Source organism: Octodon degus, unplaced genomic scaffold, assembly GCF_000260255.1.
Source record: "Octodon degus isolate 3935 unplaced genomic scaffold, OctDeg1.0 scaffold00015, whole genome shotgun sequence".
Classification (NCBI taxonomy): Eukaryota; Metazoa; Chordata; class Mammalia; order Rodentia; family Octodontidae; genus Octodon; species Octodon degus.
In genome coordinates, this window is record NW_004524591.1 from 1,057,142 (window position 1) to 1,075,971 (window position 18,830).

At 45.3% G+C, this 18,830-nt stretch overlaps 1 protein-coding gene and 1 pseudogene across 1 annotated transcript in view; one reads left to right on the plus strand and one right to left on the minus strand.

Annotated features, from left to right (window-relative positions):
• Dock4 (dedicator of cytokinesis 4) overlaps positions 1 to 18,830 on the minus strand; it is a 452,226-nt gene that overhangs the window by 2,301 nt on the left and 431,095 nt on the right. Inside the window, exons 42-52 of the mRNA XM_023709867.1 lie at positions 14,281 to 14,457; positions 13,414 to 13,497; positions 11,800 to 11,919; positions 11,345 to 11,466; positions 10,895 to 11,015; positions 9,841 to 9,922; positions 9,562 to 9,671; positions 7,908 to 7,980; positions 6,050 to 6,163; positions 3,509 to 3,570; positions 2 to 309 (exon numbers count right to left, since the gene is read on the minus strand). Of these exons, the coding sequence (XP_023565635.1) occupies positions 2 to 309; positions 3,509 to 3,570; positions 6,050 to 6,163; positions 7,908 to 7,980; positions 9,562 to 9,671; positions 9,841 to 9,922; positions 10,895 to 11,015; positions 11,345 to 11,466; positions 11,800 to 11,919; positions 13,414 to 13,497; positions 14,281 to 14,457 (1,373 nt within the window). The remainder of the gene's footprint in view (position 1; positions 310 to 3,508; positions 3,571 to 6,049; positions 6,164 to 7,907; positions 7,981 to 9,561; positions 9,672 to 9,840; positions 9,923 to 10,894; positions 11,016 to 11,344; positions 11,467 to 11,799; positions 11,920 to 13,413; positions 13,498 to 14,280; positions 14,458 to 18,830) is intronic.
• LOC111815380 lies at positions 12,503 to 12,586 on the plus strand (annotated as a pseudogene).

Sequence of the window (18,830 nt, forward strand, 5' to 3'; positions counted from 1 at the left end):
GGGCGGCTCGGCGGCCGCGGGGATGGACAGGCTGTGCGGCAGCGGCGCGGGCCGCCGCAGGCTGCGCTCGAACACGCTGTAGGGCGGCGGCGTCTTGCTCTCCCTGCGCGTCGGCTCCTCGGGGCCGCTGCAGCCGGGGACCGTGGGCGGCTCGGCTGCCTGGCTTTCGAAGCCCGAGGTCTCCGACACACTACACCGGCTGAGGGAGGAGATGCCGCTGCTGTAGCTGCCCGACAGCACCGGGGAGTTGGAGGTCAGTCCCGGGGGGTGGTAGTCCACGGGCGAGGGCGTGAAGGACTGCGCCGAGCCCTGAGCCAGAGAGAAAGGAGTCAGGGCAGGCTGACGGCTCCCCCACCCGGCCGTCCCGAGCCAGCCCTAGATCAAGGGACTCCGGTGGTGGCCCTAACGCAGGCCACTGGCTGCTTCACCAGCCCCGGAGGGCGCGGGCCGCTGCGCCCTGCGAGCAGAGGGAGACTCTGTCGCAGGCCACATGCAAGGGCCTGGGGAAGCCACGCGCGGTCGCGGCCACGCCCTCATCTAAGACGGAGCCTCCAGAGGAGGAGCAGCATGCTGACTACTGCGCTCACTAGTGCGGTCACAGGTGGCCCCAGAGGCAGCCAGCACCTCCGCGCCAGGCCGCCCTCTACTGCTTCTCCCTGCTCCACGCACAGCACAGCAAGAGGACCGGGTCTGTCACTAGCCCTGTGCTTCGGCCCAGGAGAGACTGGGGACGACAGCTCTGGGGGCCACTCTGCGTTCCCAGCCCCGCAGGGTGTGGGCTCAGAAGCTCCAGCCTGGACGCAGGTGGCCAGAAGCCCGGGCGATCAGCGCCCCCCAGAGGAGGACCTGGCGCTTGCTTTCTCTGCCCCAACCTCACCCCAGTGCCAAGGCTGCAGACCGGCGGCCCTGGAGCCCTTTCATTTGTTGTGCTTTAAAACAAAAAAAATTGAGTTGCTAATGTTTTAAAATAGGAAACTTAATTATAAAAATCCAGATTTCTAGCATTTCAGAAAGAACTTGCAGTTCTACAAGAGCACAAGTTCTCTGAATAGAGATGATGTTCTGACGGAGAGCAAGGTCTTTCCCTTTAAATGGGACCCAAATGCCTCAGTTTGTCACCATCTGCAGTCTCCGGCGTTTACTGTATTCAGCGGCCTGGCGCCACCTGGCGTCGGAGCGCGCTGCTCCCCCAACTGGCTGCGCTAAGGACAAGTTCCAGGAGGTATTGGGAAGAGAGAGGCTCCTGCTGGGAAATGCTCATGCCTGGCATGGCGGCACATGCCTGTAGCCCTGGCACTCGGGAGGCTGAGGCAGGGGGATCACTGTGAGTTGGAGACCAGTCTGGGCTACATAAATGAGTTCAAGGCCAACCTCCAGTAGGTAGGAACACTGTCTCAAAACAAAACACAAAACAAGACTAAGTTCTGTGGAACTCACTGAGAAATGCTAACTAAGGTTAACTTCCCTTTGGTCTCTCACTTGAAAAATAATGCTAGCAGACACAAATCCTTTCATTTACTAGGAATATAGAATTAAACATGACTAAAAGAGATTTATACTCAGTGCCATCTTTGTCAAAAATTAGACTTCACATTCAAAATAAGACAGGCAAGCTCAGTTTTCTCTGAAGGGTTAACTTTATCATTCAATTGTTGAAAAAAAAATCAAATTCTGTCAGTTGGCCTCATCCCAATCATAGCAAAGGCAGCAGTGTGCCCTCTGATGTAACCCAGGAATGACAACACAGACGTCCAGTCAAGTCTGTCTTTCTTCAAGTGGCTACAACAATAAATGTCAATGGCCAGCAAAAATAAATGCAGGTCTGAGGAGAGAGAGCACACACCAGCTTGCTAACAAGAGATGCTAAAGTTCCTTGAACATTTTCGGCCCTTTGGTTTTTATTTTTAAGAATTAATCCCTTAGACTACTTATTGTCTTACTGCTACTCTACAAAATCAAACTGAAAAACATAGACAGTAACTCTGTGACAACGGGCAGTAGCTCTCTGGGAGAAGGTAAAGGCAGAGAGATGTGGAAAGGCCGCCTTGCTCTCCTCTCCTCGAAGGGGGAAAGTGGCTTCCAAGCAAATGCTGTTGTACACACTTGCTGACAGCAGCTGCAACGCAGAATGGCAACACTAGCAAGTAAGTCGCACTTACCAGCAAGTTTCTACATTAGAAATTTGGGCAATGCAAATGAAATCACATTCCTTTGCAATTTCCTCCTTCTTTTTGTTTTGCTCCCCAGATTCTTAATTTCTGCCAGCATCTGTCCTTAACAGCACAGATGTATCAGACCACAACCTGCCCCTGCGTATCTGTGGAGGCTAATGTGTCTTTTTCACATTAGCTAGAACTATCTCATCAACAAGAAGGACACGAAGCGTGTAAACTCTAAGTCACTTAGGGAGGAAGTTGCTCTTTCTACACCTGCTTCCACGTATTTGCCTTTGAACACCAGCCTCTCACAGCCCGTGACGAGCCTTGCAGCCAGTCCGATTCAATTTGGATGGAGACTAAATGTTATTCTTTATTTCTAAGAGGGATTTGTGTATTTAGAGATACTAACTACCCCATATGTACCTGCCAACCAAATGTCTGACCTTTAGAGCTTTCCACTTCTGTTCTCAGAAAATTTTTAAATCTCTTTTATCATCTTGTTTTTCATGATCAAGTAGGTATTTCTAATATAAATTATATCCTTGGTATAAAAATAGTAAGAGAGAAAATTGCATTTGGCTTTGTCAAAATGGATGAGACTAGATAAAGGCCAAAAATAAAAACCCTGCAGAAGAATATTTAGTAGATTTTTTAAAAAATGTATTTGCTACAGGGTCTCACTCCACAGCTTGGACTCATAGTTATCCTCATTTTCAGCCTCCACAGTGCTGTGATTATAGGCATGTGCTACCATGCCTGGTCTCAGTGGACAGGTCAGAGTGCCCAGGTGTGGGGCTGACATGGCACACAGTACCAGGGATCGAACTGCCATACCTGCTCTTGCCTAAGTAGGAGCTTAGTCCCCTGACTTATCTCGCTGGCCTTATTTAGATTTTTTTTTTTTTTTTTTTTTTTTTTTTTTTGCAGTACTAGGAATTGAACTTAGGACCACTTAGCTATCTCCCTGGCCCTTTAGTAGATCTTGATTACTGATTTTTTTAGTCTAAGTGTATGTGTGTCTGAGATGTATTATACACTGAAAGACTAGACTTAAAATGTCCTAGGAATGACATTGTGGGCCCATTTCTTTCCTGAATCAGTATGTATACTGATTCTAAGTTAAAGGGTCTCACTGCTACAGTTTGGAGAACAAAGGTAATAATCCAAAAAACACATCCACAGAACAGAATCCTTGAGGGAAAAATGCAGATTTGTTTCCTGTCATTGGCTTAGATTTCTTTTGTCTTGTCTATGCAACAGGATGTACCTCTCAATGTACCTGAGATGGGTCTAAGACAAAAAAGGAAACCTGAGTCAGGCTCTAGCTTCCTCCTCAGAAGGGCCTGTACCTTCAATGGAGACCGCCCAGCAGGCGAGGGGGAGACTGCTGTTGTGTGTCTTGCTGGCGAGGCTGTGAACAGAGAAAGACAGCATTTCAGTTAAGAAAACTCACTCTTTGGCTATCCATCAGTGCTAATGCAGAGAGATGACCTGGTACGTAAGGACCTCCGAAACAAGGCTTGGGGTGTGTCTGGGAGGACAGGGAGACACTAAACGACGTCCATCTGGAGAGATTCCTCTCACGGGATGGGGTTACCAGGATGGGGGTCAGTTGGTGAAAAGTTACTGGTTTCTACATGATGCTCTGACCAAAGCAAAAGGGCCCCAAACTGGCCTGGTGTCCTTTCTTTCCCCCCAAAGTCTAGATGCTTCTCTACTGCTTGATCTCTGTCTTGCAAGGTACTTTTAGGTGAGAAAGGCCAGGGAGGACCATGGGAGAGAGCTGCTGCCTTGGCCTGGGCAGAGCGAGCGGGCAGTCGGAATGGGCCCATGGGAACAGCTTGAATCAGCTTCCCTTTTCACACCTCCCCATATTCTCAAAACAGACAGAGTCAAAGCCCCCAGAACACAACCACTAGGCGACAGTGAAGCCACATTTCCCAATTCCACAGAGTTTTCAGGGAATTCAGGGTACATTACCCAGTCATTAGCTGCCACTCACTGCACTGTCACAGTGAGGTTTGTAACTCATGAGGAAACCACAGAAAGGCTGGAAGGAAGAAGGACAGATGGCTACAGAGCTCCACAACAGTGACCACAGATGAGGACATCAGGACACACTATGAGAGTAATCAGTGCAGAAGGGATGGCAGCCCTGCCAGGTTAACTGTGTCCTACAGGAGCAGGAGGGAGGGTCTGTTGTCATGTCCTGGGGTTGCACAGTCTCCATTTGACATGCTGGGACTAGCTGCAGATGTGTCACCTAACAAGCAGGAGCGCTCTGGCCCCAACTGTGGGGAGTGCAGATTACGTAAGAAAATCATGCATATGTGGAGAAGCCAGTCCGGACTGGGAGTTGCACTTCTGCCAAGATGGTGGCAGAGATTCAGAGTTTCCTGTTCCCCTCGGGCAGTCAGCTCTGCTGGCGTCTCAGTCTCAGAGCACCTGGTCACAGAGAAAGTTCTCTGGAAAAGTGTTCTGCTATAGCCCTAGAGCAGTTCAGGCAGTATCTTTGTTTTCAGCCTGAGCCCAGTTTAGGAACATGCCTTCCATCAATATTATTATTCCTTAACATCTGTTAATACTGTTTCCTTAAACATGCCTTTCAAGTTCCTAACTTTCGAGATGCAGCAAGATTTAAATTGGGGGTGGCTAAAAATGTGGAAGTCATGAATGAAATATAAATAATCTGGCCGGGGAATCTTAATCTCCAGCAGTCATGCTGAGATAGTAATGCAGATGATCAATATGCTTAACATTATTTATTGTTCTGTTGCAAGACCTCACAGGCCTTTCCAAACTACTGGTGACTTCACTTTTAACTCTGAGGAGTTTAGAACAAACTGGGTGGCAGGTAGTTTATTTTTAAAAAAGATAAAGTCAGCTTTTTTTCTTAGCAAAAAAGAAAACAGGAAAGAGATATTAGAGTAAAGCAAGTGAAATATGAATGACTGGGCCTGAAAAGCCCACGAAAGGAACAGTGCCATATTTCCTCTTGTTGTTAGGCCAGTTGCACTTGGAAAGCGTCAAGCTTCCTCAGACACAGGTGAGTGCTGACTGGGCTTTCCCCACCACGAGAGTGGGCAGAGTCTCAGAAAACTGTCAGCCAAGCGGATGGCTTGTTCAGCAGGAAAGTAAGTAGAGTGCTATAAACCACAAAGAAAGTTTCCTTTTCTTTTGGGCGCTGAGGACTGGACTCAGGGCCTCACAGAAGCTGAGCATGCGCTCTCCCACTAAGCTATTCCCTTGGAAGAATTGCTTTCAGTGCTTCTCAGAATCTAACGAGCAGAATGATCACCTACAGGGCTTGGGAAACACAGATTCTAGGCCTTGTTTCAGAAGTACTGAAGTTCTGCTTCTGTAGGTCTGGGGTTAGGCTGAGACTCTGCAGTGCCCCTAGGGGATGCAGTGCCTGCCATAAACTCTCTGAGAAAAGCCACCCTCAAACGCAGACCTCTCAAAGCAGCAGAAAACTATGGTCTAGAGCCCATCACAGCCACTGTTAGTCCAATTCTACTTAGAGGTGAGTCGAGCCTTGGCGGCAGTCCTAAATAAGACTGAGGAAAGCAGCTGAGTTAGCACAGCCTGGTAAGAATCAAGTGGCGCAAGCAGAGGAGAGTGGAGGTGGGAGTGACCCAGGTGGAGGAGGCCAAGGAGGCGCTTGGAGGGTAGCACCTCACCATGTCTGCCTGCGGAGTTTACTAGGAACAGATCCCTGTGGGAATCTCCAGAACACAAGGGGAGAACACTGTCGACAAATTATGCAGCTACCAGAGTTTTTACCTCAGAAACCAAATGCCTACCTTTGTCTGAGGAATTCAGGAAAAGCTGGAGCGGTCAATAAAAGTTATTTTTATAAAAATGATTGTTCAAATGCTTCAAATACCCACCAGTCTGTGTGGGTCTTGGAGGGACAGGGGGAGAGATAAGTTTCCCACTATCCGACATGTTCTTGGCTTCCTTCCCACTGTCCAGGCTCCAGCTGCTAGGGGTGGGATTCACAGCTGGAAGGGAATAACACAGCTAAAAACACATGGTCCAGCTTTGCCCTTCGAGTGCTGGCGATCTTAGAAGAAAGTCAGAATTATCCAGAATGAAAAGATCAACTGGACAGAAAAACAAACACCACCCAGCAGGATATCTCAACACTAAACCTCTATTAAACTGGCTGCCACACATAGCTGACATTTCACTGGTTTATAGCACGTCTTTTTACTTCTCTCAAGCTGCCAAACACAACTACCAATCTCTACACCAGAGTGTAGAAAGCTGCTGGAAATCACAAATGTGTTTAGATATTAGAGGACAGGTGGAAGATGGTCAGTGGACTACTTTGAAATTTGGCTTCTGGTGGAAATTTCTGGACAAGTGGATCCTAAAAGGGAGAAGGCAGTGGCATGCTGATATTTCAACTGTTTGGCAGAATTCTTTGGGATGAATGGCCCGCCACACCATCTCACTGATTGACTCCTTGAAGAAAGGACTCTTGCTCCTGAAATTGATGTATCCCACTGATGCATGTCCTAAGAAAATAATGTAGAATGTTGAATGTGCTTCTTATTTTGGAATCTGTCTGTTCCACATCATTAAGATGCAGCCCCACCAGGAGCCAGGGAAGCACACACCAGGCTAGGGACAGTCACCACGATGAAGTGACAACGTCTAGCCCTGGAGTGCAAGGAGCCTGCTTCCTGTAAGGATGCTGCCACCTCATGGACAAGTGGAGGATTCCCGTATCTCACCATCCTTTTGGATTGACTGAGGCAGAATTACTCTTGAAATACTCTTTGTCCATTCCTTTTTAATTTGCTTTGTGGTTTTCGTTGGTAGAAGGGGTTGGGAAAAATAGTATGTTCCTGTGTTCTCCTGGCAGAGATCAATGCGTGTAACATGAAGGCTAAATCAGTGCTTTAAAATAATTTTAGCTAAGGTCTCACTAATTTCCATCTCCCTTTGGAAAGTTTTAATGTTAATGCATCGGCGTAGCCAAATGACAATACAGTCTAGTTCCTAATGATGGCAATTAAAGTGCACTTTACTGGGACATTTCATTAGGGACTCTTGATTCATTGGCCTGTGGGCTGCTCCTGATTTTGAGGCTCGACCCTGAGGGAGGTGAATGGTTGGCTTGCTGTGAGCTGCCACCCCCACAGTTGAGGAAGTGACATTTACTCGCTCTTCATCTTTTGCTGTTGCAAACACTGATGCTAATTGACCGCTTATTGCTGTGCATGGATTTGGTTCTCAGACCTGTATGTGTGACCTCAAGGCAGGGCACACTCCATTATGCACTGGGTTGCAATTCTTAAACAGTATTTAATTGTACAAGAGCCGTATCTGAGTCACCATAAACAACAGATGAGGTGGCTAATGTCCCTTTGTAAGGGAGACAAAAGATGGGGACCAGAGGATCAATCTGGGAAGTCCCAGGTTTCACTGTGCTGAACAAATACCCTAATTGGCATCTTTGTTTAATGAAGAGCAGGCACGGTCTGGGAGACTCATTGAATGACAACAAAAAAACCATTAAACAGAGGTATTCACGTTCCTCTAGGTAAATCTCACAAGGAAACAAGTAACAAATGAATCACAGTCCTTCTTTCACTCATTCCTTACAGAGCAAACTTGCCCTGAACACTACTGACCTGGAGCCCTACCTCCCACATGACACACAGAAGACTAGAGAAAATGAGGACAGAACAAACCCTTTTACATCCCACAAGCAATGACAGGCTGGTTTGCACCCACCTTTGTCAGGTGCGGAAAGATTTGGGTCGCTGCGTGGCAAGGCTCCGTCTCCAATGTGATTAAACAGCATCCTCTGGAAAGGGACAAGAGCCTGTCTTTATGATATGATATGAGGACACCTGACACCCCGATGAGCTTCTTATTGAAACACTTTGTGCAACATATTGTTTATATGGCATGATGAGCCTAGGAACAAAAAATTATATTTAAAGAGAAAAAGGGAGAAGAGCCTTAGGTTTTGAGGAAAAGAATATAGTATTTAAAAAGTTTGTGCCTCATTTTAAGTATAAATGTTTATAATAAAACATGGCAAATAGTAAAGAGGAATTGAGATATGGTGTTCTTTATAAATAAAAATGCCAGGGAGGTAAATAAAATGAAATGAAAGTAAAAACTAAAGGAGAAGCAACAGCTCAGTCTGTAGCAAATGGGCTTTAATTCCTTCGTATTTCAAATCCTGTATCAGGTTTTAAAAAACATAAAATGGTGACCATTCTATATTTCTGAGCCACAGATATGCCAGTTTGGCAAGCCCGCACCAAGCAGGCCAGCAGAACAAGTGCCAGCAGCAGGAACCTGGCAGGCTACACGCCGCTGCCAACTTCACCCAGAGCGGAAAAGGCAGGAGGCCAGTCAGGGAAGGCTCCCCACTTCCCCACGCTGGCCACACGCTCCTGCCGAGCAGACGGAACCAACTGTGACATCCCCTCGCAACACTGAGTGACAAAGGGAAATACAACAGGGTAGCTGCTCTGGCCACATGCGCTCAGGTACAGTTTCTGCAAGACATCAGTGTGCGCAGAGGAGCTTTCCTGGGACTTGCGGGAGGGTCACACAGTCAGGAAAGATAAACCAATCAAGCCAAATCCCACTCGCTCCCATCCTCTTCTGGATGTAGTGACCGACTTCAGCCAGGATGGTTCAGGAAAAGTCATTAGATGGAGTAGAAATAACTCTTCTCTACTCCTAAATCAGTTGCAAATAACCCAGTAAGTGAAAAGTTACACATACATCTTCAATGTCATTCCTTTCAGTGTTCTCAAAGGGCTGAAGAGGCCAAGCTATGGCCCTACTGCCACTCAGACTGAGGGGTCTTTTTGAAGCCCAGTTCCCTTATGTGTGAGCAGGGACAGCTTGGGCACGCAGCTTGGACAGCTTGCCCACATGTGAGAGACAGAAAAAAGGCAAAGGCAAGTGGACTGCTTCTGCCCTACGGGGACCTCAGAGAGGGACTGGAAATTCACAACAGTATGGGCATCCTACTGCCCAGCTTCTCTTTTGCTACTAGAAGGAATCCCCCAGATTTCTGCTACATACACATGCAAACACACTCAGGGAATTCATTCAGCAGCTCCCCCTTGTGGTGTTTCCATAGTAACAATGAAACAGCATCAGAACAAAGACTCTGGAGATAGATGGTTCCCATTCCCCCCCAGCTTTCCTGTACAGGTACCACCATGCACCCCTACCAGTTTTGTGGCTCACAGAGAAATCCCTGACAATAGGCAGGAAACAGACTACACTCTTCACCCAGCTGGCTGTGGTCTGACACCGCCCATCCGGGTACCTGGGGTAGCTGCAGTGTGCTTGTGCAGAGCTGTGAAGGCAATCCCAGACTTCCTGGTTTTCTATTTTCTGCACCCACAAGCTGTACCTGAGAAGGCTCCCCAGGTGTCGGGTAAATGGCACTGCACGGTCTCTCTCTTGGGGACAGGCAGGAGTTTTCTCTGGAATGTTTATGTTTGTCAGACAACAAAGGAGAAGCTGGGGAGAGAAAATAAGAAGAATTATCAGCCAGGAGGCAGTGCTGGGCTTGTCCAGAGGAGCAGGCCCGAGTGCTGTGGGAGCTGGCTTAGCCAGGGAAACTGAAGCCACAGCTCTGGGCTGGAAGGTCCTCTGGGCACGCGCAGTCCCCCCACACCCTGCCACTGACCTCTAGCACTTGACGGAGCAGAACTTGTCACATTAGGCGAAGCAGAATGAGTAGAACTCAAGCTTGAGGTAGATGGGCTTGGCTGGAAATACAAAGGGAGCCATTAGTGCGCACAGCTGAGAGGTTTCACATGGTGCTGACATATTCAAAACAAAACTGGCAAAATCTCTTTCTCCCCCAAGTTAGCCAAAAGAGAAAATGAAAATGTCACTGAGAAATACAGCAAAGCCTATGAATGTAAACTGTGAGGAGTGCTGCCTGCAGCTGACCAGGGACCTGAGGTTCTTCCTGCGCCGAAGGGACACGCTCTCACCACGGTCAGCGCCACAAGCTGTGGTTCTGCGCTACACGCTGTGCTGCTGCTCCCTGAAGGAAGTGTGGTCAGACAGACTTCCGGGTAGGACAGGTGCAGGCAAGTGCTTCTGAAATGCGTGTGGCCTGCCTTCTTGTTACTGAAAATGTGCTCCAAGTATAGTATAGATTTGGAAATATGTATTGCACCCCTTGTGCAAACAGGGATGGGGAACTCACTGAACTATCTGAAATGCTGTTAGCAGGTGCTAAAGAAAATGGTTTATCTCAAGACTTAAATTCACTCTAAAATGCCTAAAAACTAGCTTTGGCAAAAATAATTTGTTTATGATGGAAATCTTCTGATACATATACAAGTACAGAAGTTGTTACAATGGACCCTCTCCACCCACGTCTTCTCTGAAAGGCACTGCCGGAGATGCTAAGAGGCAGCTCATGTGTGTAGCACCCCTGAAGAGGCCAGCACCGAGGGAGCAAGCCAAGGTGGCCCGCAGAGCTGAACCTGTGGGGTGCGCCTGCTTGCCACTGCTTGCTCTTGCCTTTTCAAAGGGCTGGGTAGTTTGGAAAGAAATCTCTTTGCAGACTCCAAAACAGCAGTCAAACAATGAGAGTGTTTAAAGGTTTGTCCTTAGTCAAGTTCTTGCTTGAAGGTCTGTTCATGAGCACAGCAGAACGAACAGACACTCCCGTGATGGAGACAGAAAGGGAAGGAACACGAGCAGACAAAAAGCTAATAAAGTACCTGCATGTTAAAGACTTCATCAGAGCTTTCTGATTGCCCTGTAATATTGCTTACTTCAGCAGAAGCTTGGGAGGACAGTGAGGAGGAAGAATACCGGTTGACAGCTGGGTAACTTAATGGGCTGTTTCGGGGGAGAAAAAATGGTCATTAACTCAGGCTCAGAATTGTTCTTTATCACCTGCTGGCACGGAATAAAACCAATGGGGGAAAACCCACACACGTCCCAGGCTGTTGTCTCTGGTTTACCTCAACAGAATCAAATGTCGGAGCTTATTTATTTCTCATGCTGCGTCTGCTTTACCAGGGGCAGATGTCTGCAGCTGCCTCGCAGGTTAATTATTTCATTAAGAAATAGCATATTTGACAAATTGTGCCATAAAGAATGAGAGGCTCGCTCCAGATCATCTGGTGGGGACGCCCAATTGTGAGGGAGTTCAGAACATGACTTACCTGCGTCTAGGAATTACCCTGGTACCATCTGGGCTCATGGAAGCAGGTGCGGAGTTTCTACACACTCGGGGGCTTCCATTAGGAAAATGGACAGGACTGGCTTGAATACAAGCAGAGAACTCCTGATGACACGAAGAAAGCATGTTATGATGGTGAGGTTTGGGCAGCTTAACTGATGAGCTATTTAATACATTAGACACAGCATGAATGTCATGAGACCTTTACACAGGGATCTATTACAGTAAGTTCTAGTATTAGTAAGCCTTCTCTCACATTTTCGTTTTCATAAAAGGTAACCATGGCAAATGGCACACAATGCAATTTTATTATCTGGTACAAGCTGTAGTTTGGCAGAAAAACCAAAAGATGTCGCTGTTGAATACTTCATCCTCTGGCTAAGAACAGGCAAACGGCAGTGGACAGACTGCCCCACTGTGGGTACTTAGAGTACATACCTGAATTCCTAGGCTTGACTTCATCACAAAGAACTGGTCGACCAGCTTTTTGTGAAGGGGTCTCATATCTTGAGGTACAAACTTCTCATGTACGGCCAAGCTAAATTCCAGAATCTGTGCCTTAATAACATAAGGAAAAAACTCACGTCACTGATTCTCTCTCAGCAAGGCCTGTGTCAGCCCAAGTACTGTACTATGCACCTTGCAGGCATTTGCTAACCTGCTGGATCCAACAAGTTACGAACAATTAGCATGTTACACGTGAGGAACAAAGATTCACGGAAGCCCTGCATACAGTAGTGCAGGGTGATCTGGACATTGGGGTCTGTCTGCTTCCAAAGCTTTGGCTTTCCTCTTTGATTGCTGCCAGGATTCCTTCCAAGGTATTTTAGATCTTACATTCTTTCTTAATCCCTTGGCCCCTTGCTGCCATCCCAGGATGGGGCCAGGAATGGAGGCAGGCGGTGTCTCCTTGTTAGGAGACCCCACCAGGCAGGTGCCCTTAGGGACCCCTTCTCTAGATGGCAACCCCTCTCTCACGCCACCCTCCTCGTCTCTGTCAGGTTCTTCCATGGTTGCCATCCCTCCCACAGACTTTCAAAACCTGTCAGGGATGAAGGAAGTGTACAGGTATTCTGCAACAGTTGTCATGTTTCTTGTTTTTGTTTAAAGACATTATATTTGTTCATTATAATGCAGTAAGAGCTTTGTGCAGTGGCAGTATTGTAGCCAATGAGGTTCACCTGAAGCGCAATTATTGTTAATTGAAATCTTATAATGCAACACGGAAGCAGGCCATATTTAAGCATCGTTTTCTGGCTGTGAGGACCCAAAACAAAAGGAACATAAACATGCAACATTCCTTTGTGCTGATATCAACAGTGTATAATTCATCTGATTTGATTGACAGCTGTGTCATACATTTTAAAAATGCCCATGCTAAAGTGGTCCAAAGAAAACCAATTTTGTATATTGGGAGGAAAACACCACAGTAACAAGGCTTTACTATGTTTGTGAATTGTGAAAATTCTACATTAGAAGCTCAAGGTCAAACAGGACTGAGCTTTGCAGGTCACAGCATCCAGAACCTTCCCTAGGAGATGAGACTGTGGCAACTCCGGTGTGAATACCTAGCCCATGCCAACACATTTGAGTAAGGGAGAAACACCCTGAAATAAATGCGCCTGTGAGAGGCAGAGAGGGAGTGCGACGCACACTTGAGGTGCAACAGGAGAGATGAGCCTGGCGTGAGGAGATGGGAGGGGCTGCAGAGATGGGTCTAAGTATAGGCGCCACCAGTCTTCTGCGGCTGAAACACCACTGTTGGGCAGCTGCCCTGTTGTTCAGGTAATGTTGCGAGTTGGGCCATCCAAGAAGTAGAGCTGGGCATAGAGACAGGGATTCTCTTGTGGGTAACTGGCAGGGGTCACTGGCTAGGGATGGAGCGGAAGAAAGACTTGGCAGAAAAAGACTGAATTCCCAGGCGGGAGGGCCAGCCTCCCCCAAGCCAGGACTCCCAGGCTCTCTACTGAGCTATCACAAATGGCAGGTGTGTGGTGAGCGAGCATCCGGCCAGGCAGCAGAGAGAAGCTGACTGGCTTTCGCCATCCTTACCTGTTCAAGCATCAGTTCTCTTAACCGTGCAATTTTCTCCCCATCTTCAGGATGGCTCAGAATATATTCTTTGACAAAAAAAGCCTAGGAAGTCAAGGGACAGTACTGGGTTACCAAGGAAGTGCAAGGAATAGTTGTTTTTAAAGACCTGGCATTCTTTAGGGAGATGACATGATTATAAACATGGGGGACAGATGGAGTAATTCCTGTGTGGGTGGCTGGTCAGAAAGGAATACAGGGAAAGGACTGATAAAGGAAAGCCAGAGCTTGTACAGTAAATGTCTTTGGTAAGATAAATAAAGAGCAAACCCAAGTCGACAAGCTACAGGGCGTTCTATCCTAAATGCATTGCCAGGCCAGTGATATAGGTCAGCGGCTTAAGCGCCTGGCTGGCTAGCACCAGGTCCTGAGTTTGACCTCCAGTATCACAAAAAACACAACTAACCTAAAATGCACTGCCTTTGGGTTTGGTGACAATGGCCTTATCCTGCAGGCTCTACATCTTTCTGTATTAGACTAAGACTAAGAGGGCAGAAGCAAAGTCCACCAAAAGCATATTTTAAACAAAGTCAGACTTTTCTATGCCAATGACATCTTTGCTCAGAGATATTATTTTAGAGATTTAATAAACCCAGCTGACCTCCTCACTACTTTTCCACCCCCCCCCGACTTATCCAAAAAATATCACATACTAGAATAAGCAGACTTCACAATGACTACATAGTTTCTATACTTCCTACAGCACCTTGTTTGTGTCAGCTGCGGCCATTTGTATGATCTGGGTATGTATACTGGACAAAAACCTCACAAAACCCTAGGAAATGGTACCTGAGAACTTTATCTCAAACAGTGAATGCTAATCCTCACCTCTTGGTACCTGGAAACCCCGCCGTTCACTGCAGCGTCGATGACCCCATTCAGGCACATGGTCAGGGGGTTGATATTCTGCATCTGTCTGGTCTGACATTGACTGATCAGCGTCTTCAGCTGCTGATTCTTGTTTTCCAACACTTCAATTGCATTTTCCAGAGGACTCATTTCTACCTGAGAAACAGATGAGCAGAAATATACACTCACATTTGTGACACTGAAGAAGATAGTATTTTAAACAGTGAAGAAAGGGGGGGAGCAAACTGACTCTCCACATGAGTGATCTGTGGTCCTGTGGCCAGCTGCTTCAGTATCTTTACTGGAAGCCATCTGGCAGGACAAGGATGTGTGGGTCAAGTTAGCTGTTTATTAGTAAGGTCTGAAAAGGCAGGTAATTATATCCACTGGTGAAACTCATTTTGGATAATCGTCAGTTATCTTTTCTATTTTAGCGCTGCCGCAAGTTACTCCCTAAAGTAATAACCAAGGAGCTCGTGTTTTGCTTTACTTGTGAAGAGCTAAATATTCAGGGACCTTGAAAATTGTCATGACCTTTGTAGATGATTATTTGATACAAAGCACCACGGGAGATGCATTTCTAGACCCTCTGTGTCAAGGAGCTTCCAGCGCAGGTGGGGAGAGGACATATGCATGCGTCACAACTCCATAAGGCGGTCAGGATGGCGCACGGCTGGGGGTTACAGAAAACGAGGTAGTCATGTACACTTCAGGACCCATTTGTTGAAAGAGAGCCAAATAGGGCCATAATGAGTTACTGTGTTCTACAGGGGACCTAATTGTGGAAATGTCAGAAGTGCTCTTCAGATGTATGGTGTGGAGACGTGACTGTCACTGACATTCTCTTTGAAGAGGTCTGCCAAGTAATTCAGGCTCACAAAAAGCACATTTACATATTGGTTCTTCCAGTGAAAAAATTGAATTATTAAGTTTTAAAAGGTCACTTAGGTCATCCTAACCCCACCCTGAAAAATACTAGAATAATACGACTGTATCAAAACTAAGAATTGTATTTATTAAAGATGCTTTAAAGAGGGAGGAAGGTAAGCCAGCACAAATGAGAAGAGATCATAACATGCATGAGCCTAGGTGCAGAATATAAGGCTTTTACTAATAAGCAAGGAAAAGGTAAACAAGCCCATTTAAAACAAACAAACAGATAAAAGTTAAACGCTTCTCAAAGGAGGAAATGCAAATGACCAGTACATATATGAAAAGGTGCTGAGTCTCATCTGTGATCAAAGATGTGGAAAACAACACCATGAAGATACACGATTAAATATCCACTGTAATGGTAAAAGTAAATACGCTAACAGCAAATGAAGGGGAGAATGAGTCATGGAATCACAGTTCTGGCTGTAGAAAGTTCAAATTGGTTCACTCACTTTGGAAAACTGTTGAGGACATCTAGATATGTATCTGCGGCCATATACACATCCAAACTCATTTCACCTGGAAGTCCACCACTAGCATATATTTGAGGAAAAGCTGGACATGTGCATGCATGTGTACAAAGAAACATGTACTTGTTTCTAAAATCTGTTATGTCCATCAACAAGAGAAGGTACAGACATACTGGGTATGGTCATACAACGGAAGAGCATATAACAATGAAGAAATGCTTCAGTCATAAGTAATAACATGGAAAATACTATGAAAGATACTAAGAAACAAATCTTAACAGAACATACCTAGTTTGACACTGTTCCATAAGGTTCAAAACCAAGCACAGCTAAGTTTTTTGTTTAGCGAGGCATAAACAGGGGATACACTAAGCACAGGGGTGGGTACCCTGACAGTCAGGCTACACTTAGGGCAATGAGAGGGAGCCGCAATTGGGAAGGGTGCACAGGAGACCTCTAGCAGTGTCTTCCTTCTCTTACCTGTGTCAGGAAATGGTTATTTGTTTTTCAGTTATTTCTCTTTATGTTCACAAAAACTAAATCATAAGAAAGAAGCCTGAGAACTCTGGCTAACATCATTAGAAAGCAAGCAAAACGTCTTCAGTGGTAGAATGGTGGTTGCCAGCTTTTGGGGGGCTGCTATTTAAGGGATGCAGTGTTTCAATTTCACGAGAGGAAAAATGTGTGGTGCTCACTTACATGACAACTGCTAGCGGTTAGCACCACTACTCTTCCCTTAAAAAAATGAGTATGCTGGAAGAGTTTTTGTTACCTGTTTTCTACCGTAATAAAATAAAAAATCCGCCTTCATCTCTATAAACTCAAACACCATTAATGAGACAATTTTTCTAAAAACTAAACAAACAGGATATAGTAACACAGGTAAAGAATAACAAGTTGGAAAATATTTCCAACATATATTCCAGGCAAAATATTGATATGTCTCAAATATAGAAAAAAGTAGGCAAAACACATGAGCAGTACATTTGCAAGAGAAACAGAATAAACAAATATATGCAAATTATACTTTTCACCAGCATTTAATAAAGGCCAAAAAAATCAGCTTTAGTATGATCATTCTGGTCTATTTTTGGAAAGATTAAAAATAACACAGAACACCCAGGGTTGGGGACAATTCTTATTTTGGGATAAGAACAGTCTTCCCTTTCAGACAGGGCATAAGAGGATATATCCCATCACTGACCCATGAATCTTAGGTTAAACTGGGGCTATCCTTTGATAGCTTAAGGAGACTGCCAAAGATGCATGTACAGACAAGTGTATAAAGAATATTCATCAAAGAGTGACTTTTCTCTAGCTTCCAGACTGTCAACTGTGTGATCTTCTCATGCACTTCTTATGGGGAATGTTCTTAAGGAACAGGAAAGAACACGGGTGGTCATGTCCTCTCTCCTTGTCAATTGAATCTTCAAGTAAACAGGCTAAGGATATTGCTGGCAGGAAGACATGTATCTGTGGAATACTTTGAGCAGGAACTTACTATCCAATGAATTTCTTAAAATGCTGAAACCTAGAATCCATGAGGCATGACTAGGAAATGTCCTTGAATTTACAATGAACTACCCAGGGCATAAATGGGTTGTTTCATAATGTATACTTTGTAATTTAAATGTGCTCTTATGTGAGGAACCCCGCAGACCTCATTTAGAAGCTCATCTATTCCAAATTATTATTATTGATATGGATTTCAGGATCTGACAGGTGACATTTGATGTCTCAGATGGTGCTCTGCTGTACCTGAGCATGTAGGTTGTCTTGAAATTATTAGTAAAGCTTGATGGTGGGAAAGGGTGATGGTCTGTGTGTCTGATGTGATGATGTGATCTGTGTCTTATCTCAGCGACAAAGTCCCAGGCCAATATGAAGAGTTTCCCCAAGGGCAGAGATGAAGCAATTTAATAAGAATTATACATTTAAGAAGAATAATGTTAATAACTGTCATGGACTAAGAACAAAACAAATATGTTTTTAAAACCATGACCTACTAATAACATGAAAAATAGAACCAAGCAAACAAAAGTGGTCTGAATGCTTTTGATCTTTCTTTTTCTTTTCTTTTCTTTTCTTTTCTTTTCTTTTCTTTTCTTTTCTTTTCTTTTCTTTTCTTTTCTTTTCTCTTCTCTTTTCTCTTCTCTCTCTCTCTCTCTCTCTCTCTCTCTCTCTCTCTCTCTCTCTCTCTCTCTCTCGTATTTTAGGGAAGGATCTACAGGGTGTTCAGGGTCTCATTGCTAGATTGGACTCATGATCTGCCTGTTTACAGCCTCCCAAGAGCTGGGATTACAGGTGGGCACCACCATGCTCAGTCTCAATTGCCTTCTCAGTGTGCCCCGGGGGCGGGGCCTGCATGGCAGGTCTGGGTGGTTTGGTTGTTTCACATTACCATTTTGAAAAATTTAAATTGGGGAAACTAGCACTTATTTCTTTCTTTTCTTTTTTAAAAAATACTTTTATAGAGAAACAAATAGCAATGAGACGGTTTCAAAACTGATTACCAGGAAAGTTTCAATAATTAATACATTGCACATTGTTGTCACATTTACTTCTTTTCCTCCACCTCAAGTAGTCAAATAGCTTGTAAGGAGACAAGTCTTTTTATAGAGGTATTTCAGTGAAAAAAAGAATTATAACCTATCACCATATTTTAGTCTTAAAAGATGACAAAGACAAATAGGTTTGGGCAGTGAAGACCACCAGCCGCCAGTGTGGGGGATGCCCATCCCACCTATGAAGTAGTAATGCAAAAACAAAAGCAAACAAAACGTTTTATCAAACCCTTAGATCTATCGACTTACAAGTGACGTAGGTGGCAAAGAAACATGCTCTACCACCCCACAGGGACATGTCTGCAAAATCCAGACTCAAAACACTGCAGGATAAAACACCTAATTTATTCAACAATAATAGTAAAAAACAAACAAAAACAAGGAAAAAACAGTGACACAGGGAGAAGCTATAGATGGAAAGAGATTTCATAGATATTTCAAATAATTGCAAGCTCAGTGCAGTGGTCCCTGACTGTGATCCACGTACTTGGGAGGCTGAGGCAGAAAAACTGTAAGGTTGACCCTAGTCTGGGCAATTTAGGGAGACTCTAGCTCAAAATTT